Below are 27,808 nucleotides of genomic sequence, written 5' to 3'. Positions count from 1 at the left end.
GCGGTCATCTATTAGAATGAACTTAGGTCTACAGTCATTAGGTCGACCCCACTAGGTTGACTGGCAGGAAGGTAGACCTGACTTAAGGTCGACATGGGCCAAGGTCGACATGACTTAAGGTCGAATTTGCATAAAGGTCGACATGAGGAAGGTCGACTGGTCATAAGGTCGACATGGGGTTTTTCACTGTTTTTTGAGCCGACATGTGCCAACAGGCGGTATTTCATGCCCTACCATCCACTAGGGCGTGGAGGAGGTTATTAAAGCTGGGGCGAGCGAAGAGAGCCACCATGCCCAATGCATTGCGAGCGATTCTCATTGACAACTGTGTCCATGTCAACTGTGTCGACATTCGGATAAAAAACAGTGAAAAAACCCATAGAAACATAGAATTTGACGGCAGATAAGAACCACTTGGCCCATCTAGTCTGCCCCTTTTTTAAACATGTTACCTCAAACCATATTTGATCCTTATTTTTTTGTAAGGATATCAATATGCCTATCCCAAGCATGTTTAAATTGTACTACTGTATTTGCCTCTACCACCTCTGATGGGAGGCTATTCCACTTATCTACTACTCTTTCTGTGAAGTAATTCTTCCTCAAATTTCCCCTGAATCTTCCTCCCTCTAGTTTCAGTGCATGTCCTCGTGTTCTGCTGCTCCTCTTCCTGTGAAGAATGTCTCCCACCTGTACCTTGTTAAAACCCTTGATATATTTGAAAGTTTCTATCATGTCCCCCCTTTCCCTTCTCTGCTCTAAAGTATACATATTAAGATCTTTTAGTCTTTCCTGGTACGTTTTGTGATGTAGGCCAGGCACCATTTTAGTTGCCCTTCTTTGTACAGTCTCTAATGTATTTATATCCTTCTGGAGATATGGCCTCCAGAACTGAACACAATACTCTAGATGAGGTCGTACCAATGACCTATACAGTGGCATTATTACTTCTTTCTTTCTACTGCTGATACCTCTCCCTATGCAACCAAGCATCTGACTTGCCTTCTTCATTGCTTTGTTACATTGCCTACCTGCCTTTAAGTCCCCTGAAATAGTGACACCTAGATCCCTCTCTTCCTCAGTAGTTTCCATTATAGTGCCATTTATACTATATTTAGTCTTTGGATTTTTGCAACCCAAGTGCATGATTTTGCATTTTTTGGCATTAAACTGTAGTTGCCATGCTCTTGACCATTCCTCTAATCTACCTAGATCATCAATCATTTGTTTTACCCCTCCTGGTGTGTCTACCCTGTTGCATACCTTTGTGTCATCTGCAAAAAGGCACATTTTACCCTCAATTTCATTTGCAATATCACCAATAAAGATATTAAAAAGCACTGGTCCAAGTACAGATCCCTGGGGTACTCCACTTGTAACCTTTCCCTCCTTTGACTGTACTCCGTTTACTAAAACTCTCTGTTTTCTGTCCTGCAACCATGCTCTTATCCATTCAACTATCTTAGAATCCAATCCCAAGCTTTCAAGTTTATTTAACAGTCTGCGATGTGGGACAGTGTCAAAAGCCTTACTAAAGTCTAGATAAGCTACATCTACAGCCCCACCTTGATCTATTACTTTAGTCACCCAGTCAAAAAAGTCAATAAGATTTGTTTGACATGATCTTCCCCCAGTAAACCCATGCTGTTTTGGATCCTGTAAATTGCTGGTTTTGAGATATTCTACAACTCTTTCTTTTAAGACTGTTTCCATCAATTTCCCTACTACTGATGTAAGGCTCACTGGTCGATAGTTGCTTACCTCTTCTTTGCTTCCATGTCGACCTTTATGCAAATTCGACCTTAAGTCATGTCGACCTTGGCCCATGTTGACCTTAAATCAGGTCGACCTTCCTGCCAGTCGACCTAATGGGGTCGACCTAATGACTGTAGACCTAAGTTCATTCTGACAGATGTACCGATTCCGTTTTAAGTCAGACCTTTTACTGCTACTATTACAGTTTATGTAAATGCGTTCTGAATGACAGCAACATCCTACCATCCTTCTACAAGAATATATAACCAACTAGGTGATTCATCGCGCCCCGTGCCCCCCCTCCCGCAATTCACGCACCCCCCGTGCACCCCCCTCCCGCGATTCGCAACCCCCCCTCGCGCAATTCACGCCCCCTCCCACGCTTTGCGGACCCCCGCCCTCTCCCGCGATTCGCCGACACCTGCGCCCTCTCCCTCCCTTGATTCAAGGCACCCCCCGCGCCCCTCCCGCCCCTCCCGCAATTCACGGCACCCCTAAGCCCCTCTTTAGTCCCCCGTATACTCACACACCCCTATCACTACCCAGCTTCCTGCTCTCCTGAACCGTAACTTCCACCACTGGGGAGTCGCTGACGCTGTTTGGCCCACATGTCCCTATCATGCCTCATAGCCCAGCCTCCTGCTCTCATGCACCCGAACTCCCACCCAGTAGGAGGAGACACTGACTAAGGGCCACCATCCTGTACTCCTGTGCTGCCACACTGGACCCTCACCCACTGGCAGAAGCTGCACAGTATCTCCCACCCTCCTCTTTAGTCCCCCTTATGCCCACACACCCCTATCACTACCCAGCCTCCTGTTTTCCTGTGTCGTGACCTCCGCCAGTGGGGAGCTGACTCAGAAACACCCTACTATACTATTGCGCACACACACCTAAACAACATGCACACACGGGTGTGGTATGGGACTCCGACAGTCATTATCCCGACGTCGGGATCCCGACTGCCCGTAGTCAGACAGCATGGCGAGCGCAAAAAAGCCCCTTGCGGGCTCGCTGCGCTTGCCACGCTGCGCTCGCCACGCTGCGCTCGCCACGCTGCGGGCACGGTGGCTCGCTATGCGAGCCACCTATTCTATTCTCCCTCTATGGGGGTCGTGGACCCCCACGAGGGAAAATAGCGGGTGTCCGTCGGGCACCCGGCTGTCGGCATTTTGACAGTTGGGATCCCGACGTCGGGTAAATGACTGTCGGGATCCCGACTGTCGGGAACCCGTCCGGCACCCGCACACACAGCCCCCCCCCCACACCCACAAATGTCACTGTACCATCCACACTATCAATGTACATCTTACTCTGTAAACGCTTTTTAATTAAACAAAACTATACACACCTCCTTCCACATCATATGCTCTCTATTTAACACATTTCACCTATAACTCAAGTTGCAATACAGGCATCTTACATACAATTCTAACCATCTTTCTCATATGCAAATGTTCACAAATTAAGGGGGCGCAGCCCCTTACGACGGTGTGAAGAGCGCCCGTAGGGCGCAATGAATCACCTAGTATCTATAGTAATAATACAGGGACGTGACTGGGGAGGGGATCTGGGAGCGTCACTGTGACATCACTTATATCTATAGTAATAATACAGGGACATGACTGGGGAGGTGAGGGGATCTGGGAGTGTCACTGTGACATCACTTATATCTATAGCAATAATACAGGGACGTGACGGGAGGTGAGGGGATCTGGGAGCGTCACTGTGACATCACTTATACCTACAGTAATAATACAGGGACGTGACTGGGGAGGTGAGGGGATCTGGGAGTGTCACTGTGACATCACTTATATCTACAGTAATAATACAGGGACGTGACTGGTGAGATGAGGGGATCTGGGAGCGTCACTGTGACGTCACATATATATATATAGTAATAATACAGGGAGGTGAGGGGATCTGGGAGCGTCACTGTGACATCACATATATCTATAGCAATAATACAGGGACATGACTGGGGAGGTGAGGGGAACTGGGAGTGTCACTGTGACATTACTTATATCTATAGTAATAATACAGGGAAGTGACTGGGGAGGTGAGGGGATCTGGGAGTGTCACTGTGACATCACTTATATCCATAGTAATAATACAGGGAAGTGACTGGGGAGGTGAGGGGATCTGGGAGTGTCACTGTGACATCACTTATATCTATAGCAATAATACAGGGACATGACTGGGGAGGTGAGGGGATCTGGGAGCGTCACTGTGATATCACTTATATCTATAGCAATAATACAGGGACTTGACTGGGGAGGTGAGGGGATGTGGGAGTGTCACTATGACATCACTTATATCTATAGCAATAATACAGGGACATGACTGGGGAGGTGAGGGGAACTGGGAGTGTCACTGTGATATCACTTATATCTATAGTAATAATACAGGGACGTGACTGGGGAGGTGAGGGGATCTGGGAGCGTCACTGTGACATCACTTATATCTATAGTAATAATACAGGGACGGGACTGGGGAGGTGAGTGGATCTGGGAGCATCACTGTGACATCACTTACATCTATAGTAATAATACAGGGAAGTGACTGGGGAGGTGAGGGGATCTAGGAATGTCACTTTGACATCACTTATATCTATAGCAATAATACAGGGACATGACTGGGGAGGTGAGGGGAACTGGGAGTGTCACTGTGACATTACTTATATCTATAGTAATAATACAGGGAAGTGACTGGGGAGGTGAGGGGATCTGGGAGTGTCACTGTGACATCACTTATATCCATAGTAATAATACAGGGAAGTGACTGGGGAGGTGAGGGGATCTGGGAGTGTCACTGTGACATCACTTATATCTATAGCAATAATACAGGGACATGACTGGGGAGGTGAGGGGATCTGGGAGCGTCACTGTGATATCACTTATATCTATAGCAATAATACAGGGACTTGACTGGGGAGGTGAGGGGATGTGGGAGTGTCACTATGACATCACTTATATCTATAGCAATAATACAGGGACATGACTGGGGAGGTGAGGGGAACTGGGAGTGTCACTGTGATTATCACTTATATCTATAGTAATAATACAGGGACGTGACTGGGGAGGTGAGGGGATCTGGGAGCGTCACTGTGACATCACTTATATCTATAGTAATAATACAGGGACGGGACTGGGGAGGTGAGTGGATCTGGGAGCATCACTGTGACATCACTTACATCTATAGTAATAATACAGGGAAGTGACTGGGGAGGTGAGGGGATCTGGGAATGTCACTTTGACATCACTTATATCTATAGCAATAATACAGGGACATGACTGGGGAGGTGAGGGGAACTGGGAGTGTCACTGTGATATCACTTATATCTATAGTAATAATACAGGGACGTGACTGGGGAGGTGAGGGGATCTGGGAGCGTCACTGTGACATCACTTATATCTATAGTAATAATACAGGGACGGGACTGGGGAGGTGAGTGGATCTGGGAGCATCACTGTGACATCACTTACATCTATAGTAATAATACAGGGAAGTGACTGGGGAGGTGAGGGGATCTAGGAATGTCACTTTGACATCACTTATATCTATAGCAATAATACAGGGACATGACTGGGGAGGTGAGGGGATCTGGGAGTGTCACTGTGATATCACGTATATCTATAGTAATAATACAGGGACGTGACTGGGGAGGTGAGGGGATCTGGGAGTGTCACTGTGACATCACTTACATCTATAGTAATAATACAGGGACATGACTGGGGAGGTGAGGGGATCTGGGAGCGTCACTGTGACATCACGTATATCTATAGTAATAATACAGGGACGTGACTGGGGAGGTGAGGGGATCTGGGAGTGTCACTGTGACATCACCTATATCTATAGTAATAATACAGGGACGTGACTGGGGAGGTGAGGGGATCTGGGAGTGTCACTGTGACATCACGTATATCTATAGTAATAATACAGGGACATGACTGGGGAGGTGAGGGGAACTGGGAGTGTCACTGTGATATCACTTATATCTATAGTAAAAATACAGGGACGTGACTGGGGAGGTGAGGGGATCTGGGAGCGTCACTGTGACATCACTTATATCTATAGTAATAATACAGGGACGGGACTGGGGAGGTGAGTGGATCTGGGAGCATCACTGTGACATCACTTACATCTATAGTAATAATACAGGGAAGTGACTGGGGAGGTGAGGGGATCTGGGAATGTCACTTTGACATCACTTATATCTATAGCAATAATACAGGGACATGACTGGGGAGGTGAGGGGAACTGGGAGTGTCACTGTGATATCACTTATATCTATAGTAATAATACAGGGACGTGACTGGGGAGGTGAGTGGATCTGGGAGCATCACTGTGACATCACTTACATCTATAGTAATAATACAGGGAAGTGACTGGGGAGGTGAGGGGATCTGGGAATGTCACTTTGACATCACTTATATCTATAGCAATAATACAGGGACATGACTGGGGAGGTGAGGGGAACTGGGAATGTCACTGTGATATCACTTATATCTATAGTAATACAGGGACGTGACTGGGGAGGTGAGGGGATCTGGGAGCGTCACTGTGACATCACTTATATCTATAGTAATAATACAGGGAAGTGACTGGGGAGGTGAGGGGATCTAGGAATGTCACTTTGACATCACTTATATCTATAGCAATAATACAGGGACATGACTGGGGAGGTGAGGGGATCTGGGAGTGTCACTGTGATATCACTTATATCTATAGTAATAATACAGGGATGTGACTGGGGAGGTGAGGGGGTCTGGGAGAGTCACTGTGACATCACGTATATCTATAGTAATAATACAGGGACGTGACTGGGGAGGTGAGGGGATCTGGGAGTGTCACTGTGACATCACTTACATCTATAGTAATAATACAGGGACGTGACTGGGGAGGTGAGGGGATCTGGGAGCGTCACTGTGACATCACGTATATCTATAGTAATAATACAGGGACGTGACTGGGGAGGTGAGGGGATCTGGGAGTGTCACTGTGACATCACGTATATCTATAGTAATAATACAGGGACATGACTGGGGAGGTGAGGGGATCTGGGAGTGTCACTGTGACATCACGTATATCTATAGCAATAATACAGAGAGGTGACTGGGGAGGTGAGGGGATCTGGGAGTGTCACTGTGACATCACTTATATCTATAGCAATAATACAGGGATGTGACTGGGGAGGTGAGGGGATCTGGGAGTGTCACTGCGACATCACTTATATTTATAGTAATACAGGGACGGGACTGGGGAGGTGAGGGGATCTGGGAGTGTCACTGTGACATCACGTATATCTATAGTAATAATACAGAGAGGTGACTGGGGAGGTGAGGGGATGTGGGAGCGTCACTGTGATATCACATATCTATAGTAATAATACAAGGACATGACTGGGGAGGTGAGGATATCTGAGAGTGTCAATGGATATCTATTCCAGGTTGAACTAGATGGACGCAAGTCTTTTTTCAGCCTTACCTACTATGTAACTATGTAACTATATATCACTGTTATGTTAATACTACAGTGACCTGATTGGTGGATCTTGGGAATTACATCTCATAGCACTAATAGAGGGTGATGACTGGGAGTTTATTATTTATTTTTTTATTTACAGTTTCTTATATAGCGCAGCAGATTCCTTTGCGCTTTACAATTTTAGACAGTGTTAAAACGAACTGGGTAACAACAGACACACTTGGAGGTAGGAGAGCCCTGCTGCAAGCTTACAATCTATAGGGACATAGGAGGGAAACACAAGGACAGGCCCCAGTAATAGCATAGCAGTCCCACCAAGTTGCAAGTCCAGAAGGGAAGCTATATAATACATAAGTGCCTCAGAGGGTTATGCGTATGGTACTTAAATATTATGTCTTGCCTGAAGAGGTGAGTTTTCAGGGAACACTTGAAAGTTTGGAGGCTAGTGGAGAGTCTTATTGTGCATGGAAGGAAATTCCATAGGATGGGAGCAGCCCGATGAAAGTCCTGTAATAGTGAATGGGAGCTAGTGATCCGTGCAGGAGAGAGACGCAGATCTTGTGTAGAGCGCAGTGGCCGAGATGGGAGATATTTTGTGAAGTAAAGAGATATATGGTGCAGTATGGTTAATAGCTTTATATGCGAGTAGAAGTGTTTTATATTTTAAACGGTAAGGTATGGGCAAAGTATGCGAGTGCATGCAGTAATAGTATATTTTCCAATATACAGGGTTACAAAGTAGTGAAGAAGACATCCAGTGACCATGAGACACCCAGTTGCCATCCCTGTGTGTCAGGAGAACTGAGCAGGACCCAGAGCCCCATCACAGTGCCTCCACCTCACTCACTGATACATGGGAGAGACAAGGAGCAGAGGATCCTGGATCTCACCAACAAGATCATCCAGCTGCTGACCGGAGAGGTGACTGCTGGGAATGGGACATTATACAGTAACACCGGGGGATGTGACTGGAGAGGTGACTGCTGGGAATGGGGCATTATACAGTAACACTGGGGATGTGACCGGAGAGGTGACTGCTGGGAATGGGACATTATACAGTAACACTGGGGGATGTGACTGGAGAGGTGACTGCTGGGAATGGGGCATTATACAGTAGGTGGATGTGGCCGGAGAGGTGACTGCTGGGAATGGGACATTATACAGTAACACTGGGGATGTGACTGCTGGGAATGGGACATTATACAGTAACACCGGGGGATGTGACCGGAGAGGTGACTGCTGGGAATGGGACATTATACAGTAACCCCGGGGGATGTGACTGGAGAGGTGACTGCTGGGAATAGGACATTATACAGTAACACCGGGGGATGTGACCGGAGAGGTGACTGCTGGGAATGGGGCATTATACAGTAATACCGAGGGATGTGACCGGAGAGGTGACTGCTGGGAATGGGACATTATACAGTAATACCGAGGGATGTGACCGGAGAGGTGACTGCTGGGAATGGGACATTAAACAGTAACACCGGGGGATGTGACCGGAGAGGTGACTGCTGGGAATGGGACATTATACAGTAACACCGAGGGATGCGACCAGAGAGGTGATTGTGTCGGGTTTCTATAAGGTGTCAGGATGTCACTGTCTATTTCTCTGCGCAGGATGGGAAGTATATAGAGGAACACAAGGGTCTGTGCAGGGATGTTATGATGGAGAATCACTGGCCCCTCACATCACTGGGTATGAGGAGAGTTTGTTTTATTGTACAGGGGTGAGCAGATATGGGGCCCCCCTATATACACGTATCATCTGCTAATCCACATGTACAATATAAAGGGATTTTTGTAAGAACTTACCGTTCGAATCCCTTTCTCTGATATGGTCCTGGTGACACAGCTTCACATTGGGATGTAGGAGGGTCCACAGGAGCCAGGCACCTATCCTAAAGCTTTTGGAGGGTAGGCTCCTCCCCTACTGCATCCCAGACTCCTCAGTTAAATCTTTCAAAGCCACTGGAATACATTAACTCAGTACAACGCCTGCACATATTATATGCACAATTTTAAATTTAACTTTTCAACCAATTATAACATGAAGCATCATGAACACTGGCATACTTACTGAGCGTAAGGGAGGGATCGCTGTGTCACCTGGACCATATCAGAGAAAGGGATTTGAACGGTAAGTTCTTACAAAAATCCCTTTTTCTCTTTCAATGGTCCTGGTGACACAGCTTCACATTGGGACGTTCCAGAGCCGGTCCTTTGGGTGGGTACGCTCAGGTCTGCAGTTCTCATCACTGCTCGCCCGAATGATGCGTCCTCCGACGCGAACTCATGGAACCTATCGAATTTGGCAAAAGTATGAACAGATGACCAAGTGGCGGCCCTGCAAACCTGCTCAGCTGTTGCCCCATGTCGAACCGCCCAAGAGGTGGCGACTGATCTGGTGGTATGCGCATTAATCCTGGCTGTCACAGGCCTACCAACTTTAGTATATGCAAAAGCAATCACAGAACGCAACCGCCTAGCAATGGTCTGCTTAGAAGCAGGCCAACCCTTATTATGTACATCATACAAAATTAGCAAAGTATCAGTCTTCCTGACACTTCCCTCTGTCCACATAAATGCGCAAGGCGCGCACAACATCCAAATTCCTCAATTTGCCCCTTTTCCTTGAACCCTCTGGGGTTGAAACATAGGCAGAACTATCTCCTGTTTTTTTTTTTTTTAATTCAGTTTTCTTTATTTGAGTTTTACATTTAAAAGACATGACATAACATTGCTTTTTACATACATGCATACATCTAATTACAATAAACACAAGCCACCCCCCACCCCTCCAGAGTACCCCCCCCCACACACAATAAAGTAGAGAAAGGTTTTTTTTTTTGTTGTTTTTTTTCTATCGGGTCTGTTTAGGTCATTTAGTCTATTCAATTTTGCTTGTACCTTATTATATATTGCCTTATTTTGTTTGTTGTATAGTGCCCATATTTTGGACTGTAGTCGGTTGATGATATCCATGCCTTTTTTTTTTTTTAGAATACTGTTCATGCATTTAAATTTACATCTTTTATGTTGCTAGATATTTTGTGCAAAAAGTTCAAGTTTTAGTAATACGAGAGAAAAAACAAATAAATAAACTTTCTCTTTGTAGCACTCTTGTGATTATACGTTGTGTTTTACATTGTATATATATATTGTGTCGTTTGTGTTTTATAGTGATCTGGGATAGACGTATTGCACTCTATGCTAAGCAAGCCTATTCCTGTATTTTTAAAAATATTTGCGGTGGAGTGTTATCTCCTACTCACGTTCTTGCCCTTATCCCATTTATCGTGAAAAAGCTTTATTTTATTTATTTATTTATTTTTTTTATCATTTTTTTCCTTTTTTTTTTTTTTTGTTCTGTTTATTCTTCCCCTTGCCTCTCCTATCTTTGTGTAGTGTATTCTACAAATTGAGGAATTCTATTTATAGTCTTGTGATGATTGTGAATTATGTGTTCTGTAAGTGGTGTGAGTGGTTCTCTCTGATTTTTGTGAAGTGTGTTATGTACGTATTATAGTATTTGTGACTTAAAAAACGCACAAAATATGCATGCTTCCCTCTTTACCGACCATGACTAATCCTGCGCCTTTAGCGAAGTTTACACTGGGTTTGTTATCTCATCTTGTTCATCTTCCTGCCATAGCAAATAGTGATCTCGCCATCTATCCCACTTTTCATGAAATTTTTTTTTAGAGTTTCTTGCATAGAACATATGCTTTTCGTGCTTCATGGTTTCACTAACCAATGCTCTCCACCCTGCCAGTGCTGGACTTTTAGTTGAAAACCACATGCGAGCTATCATCACTTTCGCCATTGTGATCAGACTAATAACATAGGAATAGAGCATTGGTGAGTGATCCCCCCCCCATTTCTAGACCCAGCAGACAAGTTCTGGGATTCAGTTGAGTTGTGGCAGGAGTTGTTATCCTAATATCTTTCCAGACCTTTTCCAAGAATGAATATACTCTTGGGCAGACCCAAATCATATGTAGGAAATCGGCCTCTGATGCCCTACATCTCGGGCAGCTATCCTCCTCTCTTATTCCAGCCTTATACATCCCCAGTGGAGTGCGATAGGTTCTATGGAGTGAGAAGTAGTGTATTTGTTGATATCTAACAGAAGAGGTTGCGTGTTTAATAGATCCCAATATGGCTTCCCAATCCTCCAACAATATTGGGCCCAAGTCCATCTCCCATTTGATTTTTAATTTCTCCATTGGGGGTAAATGTTGACATATATTCAGGGTGTTGTATAGGCTGGATACCCGGCCTCTATTACCCAAATTTTGGAGCATTTTTTTTATCGGGGATTCGGATATTTCTATCCTGAGCCCCCCAAATTGGGCCTGGATTGCATGCCTCAATTGCAGGTATCTAAAAAAATATTCATTTGGGAGATTAAATTCTACTTGCAATTGTCCAAAGGTTTTAAGCAATCCATTGGTATATATTTGACTAATAACTACGATGTCGTTTTGGTACCATACATTGTTGGAGGATAATTTTTCTAATTCTGCAAATTTTCTATTGAACCACAGTGGTGAATCCTTATCTGTCCCTGACCATTTCCCTGCAGAATGAAGAGACCTCCATATTAGGACCGCCTGACGAAGAATAGGAGGCAGTTTATATGTAGAAATTCCTGACAGGAGCAGAGCCAATGGGGAAGCCCATTGGCCAACCTGTTCTCTTATATATGCATATAGTAATAAATCCTTTGAGTTTTTTACCCATCCGACAAGATGTGCCGCCTGAGCCGCCATATAATAGTTTCTTAAATTTGGAAGAGCCAAACCTCCCTGATTTTTCGATTTGTATAAAGTTTTAATTGCTATACGTGGTGACTTATCATTCCATATAAAGGAAACCACTAATTTTTCTATTGCACTGAACACCTTTTTTGGTATATATATGGGTGAGTTCTGCCAGATGTATAGATATTTTGGCTGTATTATCATTTTAAATAAGTTTATTCGCCCAGTAAGTGTCATGGGTAGCTTTTTCCATGTATGCATACGGTCTTTAAATCCGTCTGTTACTGGGTGGATATTGAGGTCCACATAGCTCTTTGGGCACGAAGTAATCCATATACCTAAGTATTTGATTTTTGTGGTCCACTTCAATACGGATACAGCCTGCTGATCTTCAGGTATGTGGCCTGAGATTGGTAATATATTTGATTTATCCCAGTTAATACGTAAACCGGATAAATCCCCGAATTTATTTACCACATCCAGAGTTTGTTGTAGGGATTTCCCAGCATCTTGCAGAAAAAGCAGCATATCCTCTGCATATAGGGCTATAACTTCCTCTACCTCCCCGATTTTAATCCCCCTTATTTCTGGGTCTGTCCGTATTAAACATGCAAGTGGTTCTATAACTAGTGAGAATAGTGCTGGGGATAAGGGACAACCCTGGCGAGTGCCCCGTTTTAATTTAAATGAATTTGAGATATACCCATTTACTGAGACTCTTGCCACTGGGGATGCATATAGCATCTGAATCCACTTGACAAATTGGGGTCCAAATGCCAATTTTCGTAACACAGCCCACATAAAATTCCAATCCACTGTGTCGAAAGCCTTGGTTGCATCCAAGAACACAACCAGGGCTTCCGACTTTAAACTCTGGCCTCTCTGTAGGTGAAGGTATAAACGTCGCAGGTTCTGAGCTGTGGCTCTCTCTGGCATAAACCCTGCCTGGTCTGGGTGTACTACGGAGGTTATTACTTTATTAAGCCGTGTGGCTAGGATTCTCGCCAATATTTTTACGTCGGTATTTAACAACGAGATTGGCCTATATGATTCAGGGAGTAGAGGATCCTTCTCTTTTTTTATTATCAATATAATCAGTGCCTCTGACATAGTAGCCGGAAGTGAGCCCCATTCCAATAATGAGTTAAACAACTCTGTAAGGTAGGGAACAAAAAAGTCTGCAAACTTTTTATAGACTTCAGCAGGAATACCGTCCCTTCCCGGCGCTTTAGAAGCCGGAAGAGATGATATAGCCTGGCCTACCTCCACCCTAGTGAATGTGGCTTCTAGCAGATTTGAATCTGCCTGAGAGAGGGATGGCATATCTATTGGACTTAGGTACTCCTCTATCTGTTTTTGATTTGTTATACACCCCGAATCATATAGGTCAGAGTAATACCCCGAGAAAACCTCCACCATTTCTCCGGCCGTATAGCATATTTTCCCTTGGGGATTTTTGATACTGGATATTGCATTATTACCGTTTTCGCCTTTGGCCAAATATGCCAGATAGCTACCCCCCACTTCTGTCTGATAGTAATGCCTATGCCTGGAGAACTGCATCTGTCTTTTTGTCTTATCATACAAGTATTCCACCCACTCCTGTTTTGCTTCCATTAGCTGTATTCTGACACTGCCATTCCCAGAGCTAATATATTCCCATTCAAGCAACTGGTATTTATTTGCCAAATTGTCTTCCTCTATCTTTCCCTTTCTTTTTATCTCTGTGATCTTTTTTATGAATGTCCCCCGCATCACTGCTTTTAGGGCATCATGTTTAATATCGATGTTAGAATATTGCCTATTATCCAAGACATATCCCTCCCAATCCCGAGCCCATCTGCTCCAACCAAAAGGGGTTTAGTTTCCAGGCCACTTCTCCACGATCCAACGTTAGATCGATAGTTAACAGGATGGGAGAATGGTCTGAGATCCCCCGAGCTAGGTATTTTACATCAGTAATTGCGGGAGCTAGTATAGGGGATATCAAGGCAAGGTCTATTCTTGAGTAGGTGTTGTGTGAGGGTGAGTAGCATGAGAACTGTAACAACTCTTGATTCCTCTGCCTCCAGATGTCTATTAAACCCAATTCCGCTATTATTTTAGAAAAGGGGGTGGGGGCACCTTTATTCAAGGTAGACATTTTTACGCCACACTCTTTCCATCTATCTAAGTTTTTACACATTACATTATTAAAGTCCCCCATGCAGAGTATAGGAATTTCAGGATAGTCTGCTATGAATTTTAATAATTCATGGAGGACCTCATTGTTGTAAGGCGGTGGTATATAGATGGCTATTATATAGAGAGGTTTATAATTTACTACTGCTTTAAGAAATACAAATCTTCCTTTTGTGTCTAACAAGCTCTTATCGACACGGAAATTCATTTTTTTTTACCAGCACTGTTACACCTCTGGCGTTCTGGGAGAAGGTTGAATGAAACGCGGATCCGATCCAAGGCTTTTTTAATGCCTTGATCTTATCTCCATATAAGTGTGTTTCAGATAGACAGATTATGTCTGCCGAGTATTTACGAATCTGAGACATCACAAGGGATCTTTTGATGTTATTATTTAGACCTCTGACATTCCAGCTCATAATATTCAATCCCAGTGCTCGTTTAGTCATAATGTATATTTATATATATTTTTTGGTTCATAGTATTAATGAGCACAATTGACTTCACTCTGCGCTCTACGAGTATTGCATTAAGATACGTAACAGTTTGAGTTTCAAGCTTTTTCTCTCTGACCTTAAACATCCATATTGAAAAGACTATTAACAATAAAAAAAAATAATAATAATAAAGACATACATTTATAGACCCCAACCCAGACATCTTCCCTAGTATCGTCCCTGGTACCCACCCTAGCCCGCCCTGGATAACCTCACCCCGAGGAATACCTAACTCCCTAGATAAAATAAACTACCTAACTTAACCCTTTTGGGAGATGCAGGAAATAATTTCCTACCTCGATCTGTAGTTTATGGTTACTCCCCCTTTGCTTAGTCGTTACCCTGGTGAAGGGACAAACAAAAAAAAAAAAAAAAAAAAAAATAACAGTATATATCTCTCACTTCCTTGACTAGAAAATCCACCACATCGCCTGGAACCCCAGCTTTATCTGTCATATTCTCCACCTTCTTAAATAGTATATCCCCATAGAGGAGAGATTAGGTGCAAGAGTACACATAGTATATGCCAACCAGAATCTCTATTCTCCTACTTTAGCTACTAATGCCTCAGAAAGGGATGGACCCAAAAAGAGGAGGGAGAGAAGAAATTAATAAATAACTAAATAAATAAACCACCAATGCTGCAATATGTATCATAGCTAGAGAATCTACCTCATCACGTAGACCTACAGTTTTATCTAACATAGTCAGCATCGTCTTAAATGAGGAAAAAAAAAAAAACCCATATAGGGAAACACCAAGAAAAATAATAAAAAATAGATACAGTACCAGTGTATATCTCTCACTTCCTTGGCTAGGAAATCCACCACATCGCCTGGATCCCCAGCTTTATCTATCATATTCTCCACCTTCTTAAATATTATATCCCCAAAGAGGAGAAATTAGGTACAAGAATACACATAGTATATGCCAACCAGAATCTCTATTCTCCTACTTTAGCTACTAATGCCTCAAAAAGGGATGGACCCAAAGAGAAGAGGGAGGGAGAAAAAGAATAAATAACTAGATAAATAAACCACCAATGCTGCAATATGCATCATAGCTAGAGAATCTACCTCATCACGTAGATCTACAGCTTTATCTAACATAGTCAGCATCATCTTAAATAAAAAAAAAAGATAAATTATTTAACAACCAGAATGCCCGTAGTGTTGTGCCAGCAAGTATCTATGAGGGTTACGTATATATATATATAGAGAACACATAGACATTATTTCCCACATATAGACATAAGTTGTTATGGAGAGTCTACTTCATCACATAGATTCTCCTACTTTATCTCCTGGCACCCAAAAAAAAAAAAAACATTTAATTTTTTATGTATAAACCCCCAAACTTCACATAGTGCGGAGACGCTCCTCCACCCATTTTTCTGCTTCTGCGGCATTGTTAAAAAAATGGGTTGAGTCCTCATAGACAACTCTCAGTCTCGCTGGGAACTGCATTGAATACTGTATATGTTTGTCTCTCAATTTGCGTTTGACCTGTGAAAAGCTGGCCCGGCTTTTCTGTACCTCAATGGCAAAGTCGGGATACAGAGAGACTGCATGATTATCATACAGAAGTGCACCCTTTACTCGGGCCAAACGTAGCACAGTGTCCCTGTCTTTGAAATGCAGGAAGCGAACTATTAATGTTCTTGCGGGGGCTCCGGGCTTAGGTGCTCCCCCCGGTATTCTGTGTGCCCGTTCAACAGCAAATTGTTGAGAGAATACTTCCTTAGTGAATAGTTGTGTCATCCAACTTTCAACAAATTTTCCTGGATCGGTGCCCTCGGTTCTCTCTGGAAGGCCTACTATTCGTATATTGTTTCGCCTCAGTCTGCCCTCCATATCTGAGAGCTTAGACTGAACTGTTGCCACTTGGGTTGATAAGTCCTCCACTTTTCTTTTTAATGGGGAGGAGTCATCCTCCAGCTGCGATATACGGTTCTCTGTTTCTGTTACCCTCTCACGCATTTTCTGCAAATCTTGTCGGAGCAGGGACACATCTGACTGTACTTGGCCAATTTTTTCCGTGACCCTGTGCTCTGATTCAGATATTGCTTGTATTATTTGCTGTGTAGAATGGACTGGCTCGTTAATGGAGTTGTCTATTTCCGTATGTGGGGCTGGTGAACTTGGAACACTTTGTGTGTTGGATCTGGACGACTGAGCGTTTCGTGAGTACTTTTCTAGCTTAGCAGCTGCCGCCGCAGCAGTACCAGTCTTCCCCATATTTCAGTTCGAGCAGGGTGGGATAGGTAGGGAAAACAGTTACGTGCATAAGATTAATACGGACCAATGATTTTCCCTTTCTCTTGTATCCCAGTAAGAGAGTGACCAGCTTCAGAATAGGCACCTGTCTGCGTCAGTATGTCACAGAATTAAGGGGGCCTTGCAGTGTATACTTAGTCCACAACTATTATCCTCCACGGCTACCCCTTTAAATTCACAGCGAGGAGTAAATGGTGAAGCAGGAAAAAAAATATGATAGCCAAAAAAAATAAAATATATATATATATATATATATATATATATATATATATATATATATATATATATATATATATATATATATATATATATATATATATATATATATATATATATATATAGTACCTTTAGTGGTGTGCCCACCGCACAGAGCTCTGCCCCCAACTCCTGGTATACTCCACTGGTCCAGGAAGTACCAGTATCGGCCGGATCAGTTGGTTTACCACAACTTTGTTTTATGTGTCCACTTAGAAGAAGAGAGGGACCGCAAAGTAATAGTAGCACCTCTTTGTTATCCTGGCAGCTGCTGGTGTCTGTGCTTCCAGGCTGTCCTTTGGCAGATGCTTTACTGCAGCCAACACACCTGCTTTATCTTTGCCCCACAACTCCATGCACCTGTGCCGTAGTATAGGGCTCAATGAGCCCAGCAGTTGTGTCTTGGTGCCCAGTCCTCAACAATAATAGCCAGTGGTGTCCGATTCTCAGCGCCAGTGAGCCGGATTCTCTGTGCCGACTCTTTGCGCAGTCTCTCGATGTAAGCAGGGCAGCAGGGAGCCTGAGACCCGTTTCAGACGGGGGAGCGAGAGCAGGGTCCTGCGTGACTGCCTCTCGCCTATCCGCCTCTTGTCTGTGCCGCTGCCTGCCGCTCACGTCCCGGCTCTGTCTACACGCGCGCCCGCCGGAAGTCCAGCGCGTGTCCCTCCAGGCGGCCGTGCAGCAACTCAGCACAGAGAAACAGTTCCGTCGCGATCGTGAGGGACCTGCAGCCAGTGTCTCTCATTCAGAACAGACTCCGCGCGTAAGGTACAGGAGCAAATAGCTTTTACCCGCACATTAACAATAATTATTGGGGTTTCTTTGGGTTTTCAGGATTTCTTGAGACTTCACCAGGGGGGATTATAGCATGATAGCGCGGATAAGCGGAGGGAGCTACAGCGTGCTGCTGCTACACCATACTACTCCAAGTCACGCCCCCCGCAGCAGTGGCAACTATCTCCTGATTTAGATGAAAAGCAGAGACTACTTTTGGTAAAAATTTGGGGTACTGTCCGAAAGACAGCCCTATCATCATGACATATAAGGGAGGGAGACTTGCAGGACAAAGCTCCCAACTCCGATACTCTTTTTGCTGACGCCACTGCCAACAGAAATACCAGTTTCCATGTAAGGAATTTAAGGTCAGCCGACCTCAACGGCTCAAAAGGCGCCTTCTGAAGACACTCCAGAACCAGAGATAAATCCCATGGCGCTACTGGTTGCTTGTAGGGAGATTTCAATCGAGAAACCCCCTGCAGGAAGGTCTGTACTTCCGGTATTAATGCAATCCTTCTTCGGAAAGAAATTGACAAGGCCGAGATCTGTACTTTGAGTGACTGAAGGCTTAACCCAGAGGAAAGGCCATCCTGTAAAAAACTCCAACAATTTAGCCATTTTAAATCGTGATGTGTGTGTGACTGCTGTCTTTCACACCATCGAATATAGGTCTTCCAGACCCTATAATAATTTACAGAAGACACTGACTTTCTGGCTTTAATCATTGTGTTAACCACCGCCTCTGAGAATCCTATATTCCTCAAAATGGCGGTTTTAACAGCCAGGCCGTCAAAATTTATCGAGCTGAATCCAGATGGTTGAACGGTCCTTGTTTTAGAAGGTCTGACCTCAGAGGTAGACGCCACGAGTCCACAGACAATCTCTGAAGCCTCGAGTACCAGGACCTCCTTGGCCAATCTGGAGCCACTAAAATTATTGGAATTGTCTGGGCCTGTATCTTTTTCAACACTCTTGCCAGCATTGGAACTGGCGGAAAAACATAAAGAAGATTCCCCTCCCAGGGGATAGTCATGGCATCCACTGCTTCTGCCAGTGGATCCCTCATCCTGGCATAAAACATGGGTACCTGATGGTTGAACCTGGATGCCATCAGGTCCCCATCCGGGGTTCCCCACCTCAGTGTAATCTGGTGGAATACTTGTGGGTTCAGGCTCCATTCCCCTTCCATCAGCTCCTCCCTGCTCAGGAAGTCGGCCTCTATATTCTCCACTCCTGGTATGAATATTGCTGATAATGCTGGAACATTCTGTTCCGCCCACAAGAAGATTCGGAACACCTCCCACATAGCCAGCTTGCTGCGTATGCCTCCCTGGTGATTCAGATATGCCACAGCTGTGGCGTTGTCGGTCTGAATCCCTAAAGGGAGCCCTTGTAATCTTTCTCCCGCCAGAGAAAACATCTTCCACAGAGCCCTCAGTTCCACGATGTTAATCGGTAAGGCAGACTCCTCTGAAGTCCACAAGCCTTGCAGACGCAGGTCCCAGACTACTGCCCCCCAGCCTCTGAGACTGGCGTCGGTAGTGACTACCAGCCAGCTCCAGGACTGCAGGGACCGACCCCACTGAAGGGAATCCACCTCCGTCCACCATTTCAGGAAGGATCGAGTTTCTGAAGACAACACTATTTGTTCTGACATCTTGGTCTGAGTATTCCCTGACCAGTCTGTCAGAATGTTCCACTGGAACACTCGAGAGTGGAACCTGGCGAACTGTAACGTCTCGAAAGACGCCACCATCTTCCCCAGCAGTTTGAGGCACCTCCATACTGATGTGCTCTGAGACCCGAGGATCTCCTGTACCAAGGCAGCCAGATCCCTGGCCTTTGCCTCTGGTAGAAACACCCGATGCAACTGGGTATCCAGAACAACCCCCAAGAATTGGAGTCTCTGTGACGGCACCAACTGAGACTTTTGTAAATTTAAAAGCCAGCCGTGAATCTGCAAAAACCTGATGGCTTCTGCCAAGTGACTCTTCAACTTGTCTGCTGACTCCGCTTTGAACCGCAGGTCGTCCAAAAATGGAATCACTGTGATTTCCCTCAGTCGAAGCACAGCCGCCATTACTGACATTATTTTGGTGAATACCCTTGACGCTGTGGCCAGACCGAAGGGCAACGCCTGGAATTGCAAGAGTATGTCTCCTATTGCACACCTCAATAGAGCCTGATGTTCTGGGTGGATAGGAACATGCAAGTATGCGTCCTGGACATCCATGGACGCCAAAAATTCTCCCTGGTCCAGGCTTAGCAGCACAGACCGTAGAGACTCCATTTTGAAATGGTCTACCCACAAACGGATATTTAATGACTTTAAGTTTAGGATCAGCTGAAAGACCCGTCTGGTTTGGGCACCAAAAACAGAGTGGAATAAAAGCCTTTTTTCCACTCCGCTCTGGGGACCGGGACTACCACATCCTTCTCTAAAAGAGAATGAGCCGCTCCCAAGAGAGCCGTACGGAGCCGAGCCTCCTTTGGTAGTGGTGTAGGAATGAACCTTCTCGGCGGAAGACCTATGAAGGGAATCTTGTAACCCTGGGTTATAATTTCTAACACCCAAGAGTCCCGGGCTAACAGTGCCCATGCGTCTTTGAACAGTGACAGACGTCCCCCCACCTTGATAACCGCCGGGCAAAACCCCTGGCAGTCATGCGGAGGGTTTGTCCTCTCCTTTGATTTCTTATGAAAGGAACCAAATTTTGACTTTGGGGCCTTGCCCCTGGAGGACTGAGACTATCCCCTAAAAGACTGTCCTCGAAAGGACGCACCTCCTCTAGGGGAGGGCCGAAAGGACGGCCCGAAAGCAGAAAACCTTGATGTCTGCTTGGCTGCAGGGGTAGGCAGGAAAGTGCTTTTTTCCACCTGTGGCCTGCTTTAATAATCTCTTCCAGTTCTGATCCAAATAACAGCTTTCCTTTAAAAGCTATTGCCTCTAAGCCTTCTTAGACTCATTATCTGCCTCCCAAGCTATAAGCCAGAGCACTCTCCTGGCATTGACGGACACTGAGGAAACTCTGGCAGCCATTTTGAGAGTTTCCTGCTCAGCCTCAATCAAATACTCTGCAGCAGCTTTAAGCTTCTCCGCAAGTAACAACACACAAGGAACAGTATGTCAAATAGTGCACAGGTCAATGACCCACCAATCATGGCCCTAGAGACCCAGGCTGAAGCAATCCGAGGGCGGAGTGTTTTGCCCACCCTTTTAACCATTGCCTTGCTTGAAGGCTGTTCCCCCCCTGCACTGGTAGCACAGTGACTTTTGACAAGCATGCCACAGAAGTATCTACCACTGGAACTTTCTCTCAGAGGTCTGCATGATCCTTAGGCATGGGATACAGGCTTAAACATCTTTTAGGCATCTAAAGCCTTTTATCAGGGGTTTTCCAATAAATCTTGTAAACCCTCGTCTGCAGGGAGATATCAGTTTCTTTACGCTGTCTCTTAAAAACAACCTTTGCAGGAGTTTATCCTTCACAGACAAATTCAATGCCTGTTTAACAGCAGTAATCAAATCCTCCACCCCTGAGGCTGAGGACTCTTCAGAAACATCACCCTGATCCCAGGGTATGTCTGTGTACTCTCCTTCCTCATCAGCAGCTAACAATGGCACTGAATAAGACCTTTTAGGGGTCCCCACAGAATAACCATAAAACTTGTCCAACAAGTAATTAAACCTGCTGATTGCCTTAGCAGTATCCTGCATGACCTGTAATAAGTCAGGATCTGTCTGGGTCCGAGGCAAAGAGCTAGAGGACTGCTGAGAGAATGGCAGTGGTCTAGGGGAAGTTACCAGCCATCACTCTGCCTGTCCAGTAATGCACCAAAGCATTTTCAGACCTGCCCAGGGACTTAGCCCACGCAAGCTCCGATAGCACTACCCTCTGGGGTTCACTCCCCATGGGTTTCACAGCAGCGCAAGAAATACATAAGCGCCCCCTGCTATCTGCTCAGGGACAAATTTCAGTGTACAACCACTGCAAGCACTCAATGCATTAAAGGCTCCCTCCCCCAAAACCACAGACTGTTGCTCAGACATGATGTTCTCAAATAACACAGTCACAGCATTAAATGTACAGACATTATATACAGAACCAATATACTCAGTTCACTTAGCTTTCTGTAGTCTTCAGAATGGGGAAAGCGATGCCCAGGAAATCCAATCACTCTGTCAGGATCTGTCAGCCAGCTCAGCTCTGCTGCAAGCGTTCTGAATGGCGCCAAAACAGAGTGAGGGAAGGGACCAAGTCCCTGCTGCTGCGGGGTCTGTGACTTTTGGCGCCAACTACCCCCAGACAGCCGCTCCCATTGTAGGATCTCCTAGTTCCAGTATCTCCCCCTCAGCTGGGGACCACTCGGAACATGCCTGTAACACACTGCTGTCCTCTCATATAGGAGCTCAGTGTGTAAGCTCCACAGAAAATGGCCGCCGCCATCACGGAGCGCCTGTCCCCCATGATCCCCACCTAGCGTGAAGCCGGTTTCAGAACGCTCCGGAGCCACGGCAGGTTCTTAAAAGAAGCTGTAAGCGCTGCACAGGGAGACCAGACAGCGTCTCCCCTGTGCACAGCGAGCTGACAGGACGCGCTTCTGTCAGCTCCTGCTGCGCTAGCAGTGTGAGGATTCACTAATGAGAATCCTCACACTGTGCCTACCTAGCTAGTGTAAAAGTTAATAAAATAATAAAAACCCTAACTAACTCTACTCCTTCGGCTGCTCCGGCAGCCCTTTAGAATAGCACACACTCCAGTGGGCACCTAACACGAACTGAGGAGTCTGGGATGCAGTAGGGGAGGAGCCTACCCTCCAAAAGCTTTAGGATAGGTGCCTGGCTCCTGCGGACCCTCCTACATCCCAATGTGAAGCTGTGTCACCAGGACCATTGAAAGAGAAATTCAGTCACTGTGTGTCTCCTATAGATGGGCCCAGTAACAGAGATACCCCAGAGAGATGTCCCCGTCCTCTGTATTCCCAGGATAATCACATACATATAATGTCCTCAGTCACTGCGTGTCTCCTATAGATGGGCCCAGTAACAGAGATACCCCAGAGAGATGTCCCCGTCCTCTGTATTCCCAGCACTGTACAGAGGAGACTCACAGGACCCCACAAGAGGATCAGGTAGGTGGGAAGTTAGGGTCTCCCCAATATACCAAAGTGACTGTCACTATATGAATTGCAGTGGTTGTGTGTGTGTGTGTGTCCTATGCACGGATATTGAACTGTGTAATCTCCCTAGCATCAGACATTACTAATGAGATATTTTTTTGTAGGTTCAATTTGAAGATATTAAGGCAGAAGACACAGAGGAAGAAGAGACGTATGTGACGGATATGAAGATAAGAGAAGAGTCTTATGTGTCAGATAAGAAAGAAGATACAGAGACAGAAGACACACATATGAGGGGTGATCAGCAGTGTAAGAAGGAGGAAATCCCTACAGATATCAGCACAGGTGAGTAATAATCATTTACTGCATACAGTATTTTCCTTGTTCTATTAATACAGCTTTACAGCTATCTAAGAAATCAGGAGCCATCAGCCCCTATTGTACTCCTGGTCTCCCCCTCACATCATGTCACTGTGTGTTACCAGCCCAGAGATCTGACCAGTCTCCTCCCCACACTCTCTGGTGTATCTCCTACATCAGGAGCCATCAGCCCCTATTATACTCCTGCTCTCCCCTCACATCATGTCACTGTGTGTTACCAGCCCAGAGATCTGACCAGTCTCCTCCCCACACTCTCTGATGGAAAAGGAAAATCATGATAATCAGGCGCTAATACTTTATGTTCAAAATATAATAATCAAAATTAATGCTGTCTGACGAGATAATTATAAGACGACTTATGGCTATTGCAGCTCCCAATAGGTATTCTGTATAACTTAATTAGACAAAATAACAATTAAGAGAAGGAAGAGAGCAGGGGAGAGGGGGGGGCAGATTGAGTGGAGGAGAGAGAGAAGGGGACTGGGAGAGAGCGAAAGGTAGGAATGGGTGGGAGCGGAAAGGGAAGGTGGCTGGGTGCAAGGTGATGTGGTAAGATGAGGTGCTGGGGGGTGAGAGGGGATGAGGGGGGGGGGGGTGACGGACGGACGGGGGCACTGGTGGTGATGGGCCATGGATGGGAACGCCCATGTAAATTTGAGCGTGACGCAAGGTGCCAGGGGCGGGTAGCTGACTTCACATGGCGTCAGCTGCCCTGAGCCCTGGAGATTTCAATGATCTCTCCAGCATTGGGCACATGCGAGGGGATCCGGGTGGGGTAGCGGCTATTCGTCAGGTTGGCACTCTGGGACTTGGTACCAGGTTATCCAGAAACAGGCCCATAGCACAATGCACCAATATATCGGCCATCGGCTCTGTTGTAGAGATCACGCTGGTTACAGACATATTACTGGTGCCCACTGGCTGACGGACCAGCGATATATCGGCCAGTGTGTGCGCAGCATTAGACATGTTCAGTGTAAGTTATAAAACCTCCATGAACATTTCCTTCTCAATGTAACCAATTCTGTCTGTTGTCATTCATCTGTTTCCTGTAGATGGGCGCACAAGCAGGAATACCTCGGAGGGAGATCTCATTGTGTCTCCAGATTATATACTAGAAGATAAGAACATCAGACAAGATTCTCCAGAAGAAAACCCCATTATCCCCAATACACACCCAACATTTCCCAGTGCAGATATTTCATCTGGTCCCTCTAGTCATGAGGAACCTTCTCCTGATCATTCAGACCTTACTACACACAGTACAGATCATAAAGATGATACAATACCATCCAGTTCTATAAGTCAGTCAGTTTTCGCTTTACATCAGAGACATCACACAGGGGAGAAACCATTTTCATGTTCTGAATGTGGGAAATCATTTTCTCGTAAATCACATCTTGTTTCACATGAGAGATTACATACAGGTGAGAAACCATTTTCATGTTCTGAATGTGGGAAATGTTTTACTCATAAATCCAGTCTTGTTGCACACGAGATGGTACATACAGGTGAGAAACCATTTTCATGTTCTGAATGTGGGAAATGTTATAGGAATAAACCCAGTCTTGTTAGACATGAGAGGGAACATACAGGTGAGAAACCATTTTCATGTTCTGAATGTGGGAAATCGTTTTCTTTTAAGTCACATCTTGTTATACATGAGAGGGTACATACAGGTGAGAAACCATTTTCATGTTCTGAATGTGGGAAATGTTTTACTCATAAATCACATCTTGTTACACATGGGTGGGAACATACAGGTGAGAAACCATTTTCATGTTCTGAATGTGGGAAATCGTTTTCTTGTAAGTCACATCTTGTTACACATGAGAGGGTACATACAGGTGAGAAACCATTTTCATGCTCTGAATGTGGGAAATGTTTTACTCATAAATCACATCTTGTTACACATGGGTGGGAACATACAGGTGAGAAACCATTTTCATGTTCTGAATGTGGGAAATCGTTTTCTTGTAAGTCACATCTTGTTACACATGAGAGGGTACATACAGGTGAGAAACCATTTTCATGCTCTGAATGTGGGAAATGTTATAGGGATAAATCCAGTCTTGTTACACATGAGAGGGAACATACAGGTGAGAAACCATTTTCATGTTCTGAATGTGGGAAATGTTTTACTCATAAAGCCAGTCTTGTTGCACATGAGAGGGAACACACAGGTGCGAAACCATTTTCATGTTCTGAATGTGGGAAATCGTTTTCTTGTAAGTCACATCTTGTTACACATGAGAGGGTACATACAGGTGAGAAACCATTTTCATGTTCTGAATGTGAGAAATGTTTTGCACAGAAATCCAATCTTGTTACACATGAGAGGGAACATACAGGTGAGAAACCATTTTCATGTTCTGAATGTGGGAAATGTTATAACAAGAAATCCAATCTTGTTCTACATGAGAGGGTACATACAGGTGAGAAACCATTTGCATGTTCTGAGTGTGGGAAATGTTTTCTAAATAAATCTCATCTTGTTCTACATGAGAGGGTACATACAGGTGAGAAACCATTTTCATGCTCTGAATGTGGGAAATGTTTTACTCATAAATCCAGTCTTGCTCTACATGAGAGGGTACATACAGGTGAGAAACCATTTTCATGTTCTGAATGTGGGAAATGTTTTACTCATAAAGCCAGTCTTGTTGCACATGAGAGGGAACACACAGGTGAGAAACCATTTTCATGTTCTGAATGTGGGAAATCATTTTCTTGTAAGTCACATCTTGTTACACATGAGAGGGTACATACAGGTGAGAAACCATTTTCATGTTCTGAATGTGAGAAATGTTTTGCACAGAAGTCCAATCTTGTTACACATGAGAGGGAACATACAGGTGAGAAACTATTTTCATGTTCTGAATGTGGGAAATGTTTTACTCATAAATCCAGTCTTGTTCTACATGAGAGGGTACATACAGGTGAGAAACCATTTTCATGCTCTGAATGTGGGAAATGTTATAGCAATAAATCCAATCTTGCTCTACATGAGAGGGTACATACAGGTGAGAAACCATTTGCATGTTCTGAGTGTGGGAAATGTTTTCTACATAAATATAATCTTGTTCTACATGAGAGGGTACATACAGGTGAGAAACCATTTTCATGCTCTGAATGTGGGAAATGTTTTAAAAATAAATCACATCTTGTTAGACATCAGAGAAGCCTTTTCCATGCTTACAGTGTGGGACATGATTTATAAATAAATGTATACTTTGTAAATACCAGAACAATAACATTTGGATGAGCAGATCTACATTAAACATGAGCATTGATGTGAGGATACCCCTGTTGCATGCACAGGGATCATCTGAGAGTAGTCTCCCCAAAACAATGCAGGCTCGATTCACCCCCTAGAAACTGTGGGAGCTACCCATGGGTTCTTAAATGTAAGGCTAGCAGAAACTGTCCTGGCTGATGTTCCTCCACAACCAGCCCCCTCCCCCCTCTCCAGAGCTGCCGGCTTATGCTGAGTATACACCAGCATGATGCAGCTTGTGAGCGGGTTGTTAGGGGAATGTATGACCTGCTCACTATATGGCGGAGCCTATGACACGCTCAGGAACTGCATCTGATGTGATCGCGACCCGAACCCACTTCAATGGTAGGATCTCAGAAAAGACCTAACGATCCGCGGGGCTGCACGTCGGATCGGGATCGCATCAGAACGGCAGTGAAATGGACAATTTACATAAAATCGGTTGAGATTGTATCTAAATTGGCTCATTTTGGGCCAAATCATCCTGATGTGTACCCCACATTACTGTAATCATACTGCAGGCTTCCAGGCACCAGCTCAGCAGGAAGCCAGGCTGCTCCTGGGACATTTACATCCTGGGATACAAACATCCTTCCAATCGCTGCCCAGATCTTATTTTTATTCAGTATTTCTTATTACAATATGCGTATGATACAGAGATGAGACATTACATCCTATCCTTTCCCCTACCTTATATCTGTGCAGTGTATATGTGCTTTATGTCTGACAAGCGATGTCATTATACCGATTATACTAAACTTACATTGTGCCTCATCTATCTCACCTTCTGTATACGGCCATTTATAATAAACCTATTCCTGTGTTTGGTCCTGTGTAATAGTGTGGATTTGTGTAATGTATATGCATTGTTGTGTATACTCCTGTATAAGCCTCATAGAATTCTGACAGCGTCCATCTCTCCCACGTTTGATGACACTTTCTTACATTATTACTTTTGGTGTATGTGTACTTCTCATTATCTACTGTATGGTTTACCAGATGGATCCCGTGGTATAAATCCGGTGCCTCATGCGC

At 44.8% G+C, this 27,808-nt stretch overlaps 1 protein-coding gene across 2 annotated transcripts; it reads left to right on the top strand.

Moving 5' to 3' along the window:
* The first annotated feature begins 8,004 nt into the window (after positions 1-8,004).
* On the top strand, positions 8,005-27,579 carry LOC146010148 (uncharacterized). 2 transcript variants are annotated; one of them, XM_083151102.1, is made up of 4 exons: positions 8,005-8,163; positions 23,280-23,460; positions 24,552-26,351; positions 26,436-27,579. In XM_083151102.1, exons 2-4 carry the CDS (start codon positions 23,340-23,342, stop codon positions 26,714-26,716), a joined length of 2,202 nt encoding a protein of 733 aa, XP_083007228.1. In that variant the 5' UTR covers positions 8,005-8,163; positions 23,280-23,339; the 3' UTR covers positions 26,717-27,579. The 2 variants fall into 2 exon arrangements, with proteins under 2 accessions (XP_083007228.1, XP_083007227.1); XM_083151101.1 differs by having other exon boundaries at positions 24,552-27,579.
* Positions 27,580-27,808: the final 229 nt, after the last annotated feature.

This window comes from Crinia signifera, chromosome 6 (assembly GCF_055691185.1).
Source record: "Crinia signifera chromosome 6, ASM5569118v1, whole genome shotgun sequence".
Classification (NCBI taxonomy): domain Eukaryota; kingdom Metazoa; phylum Chordata; class Amphibia; order Anura; family Myobatrachidae; genus Crinia; species Crinia signifera.
The sequence above is the reverse complement of the archived record's forward strand: the minus strand, read 5'-3'. Positions and strand labels throughout refer to the sequence as shown.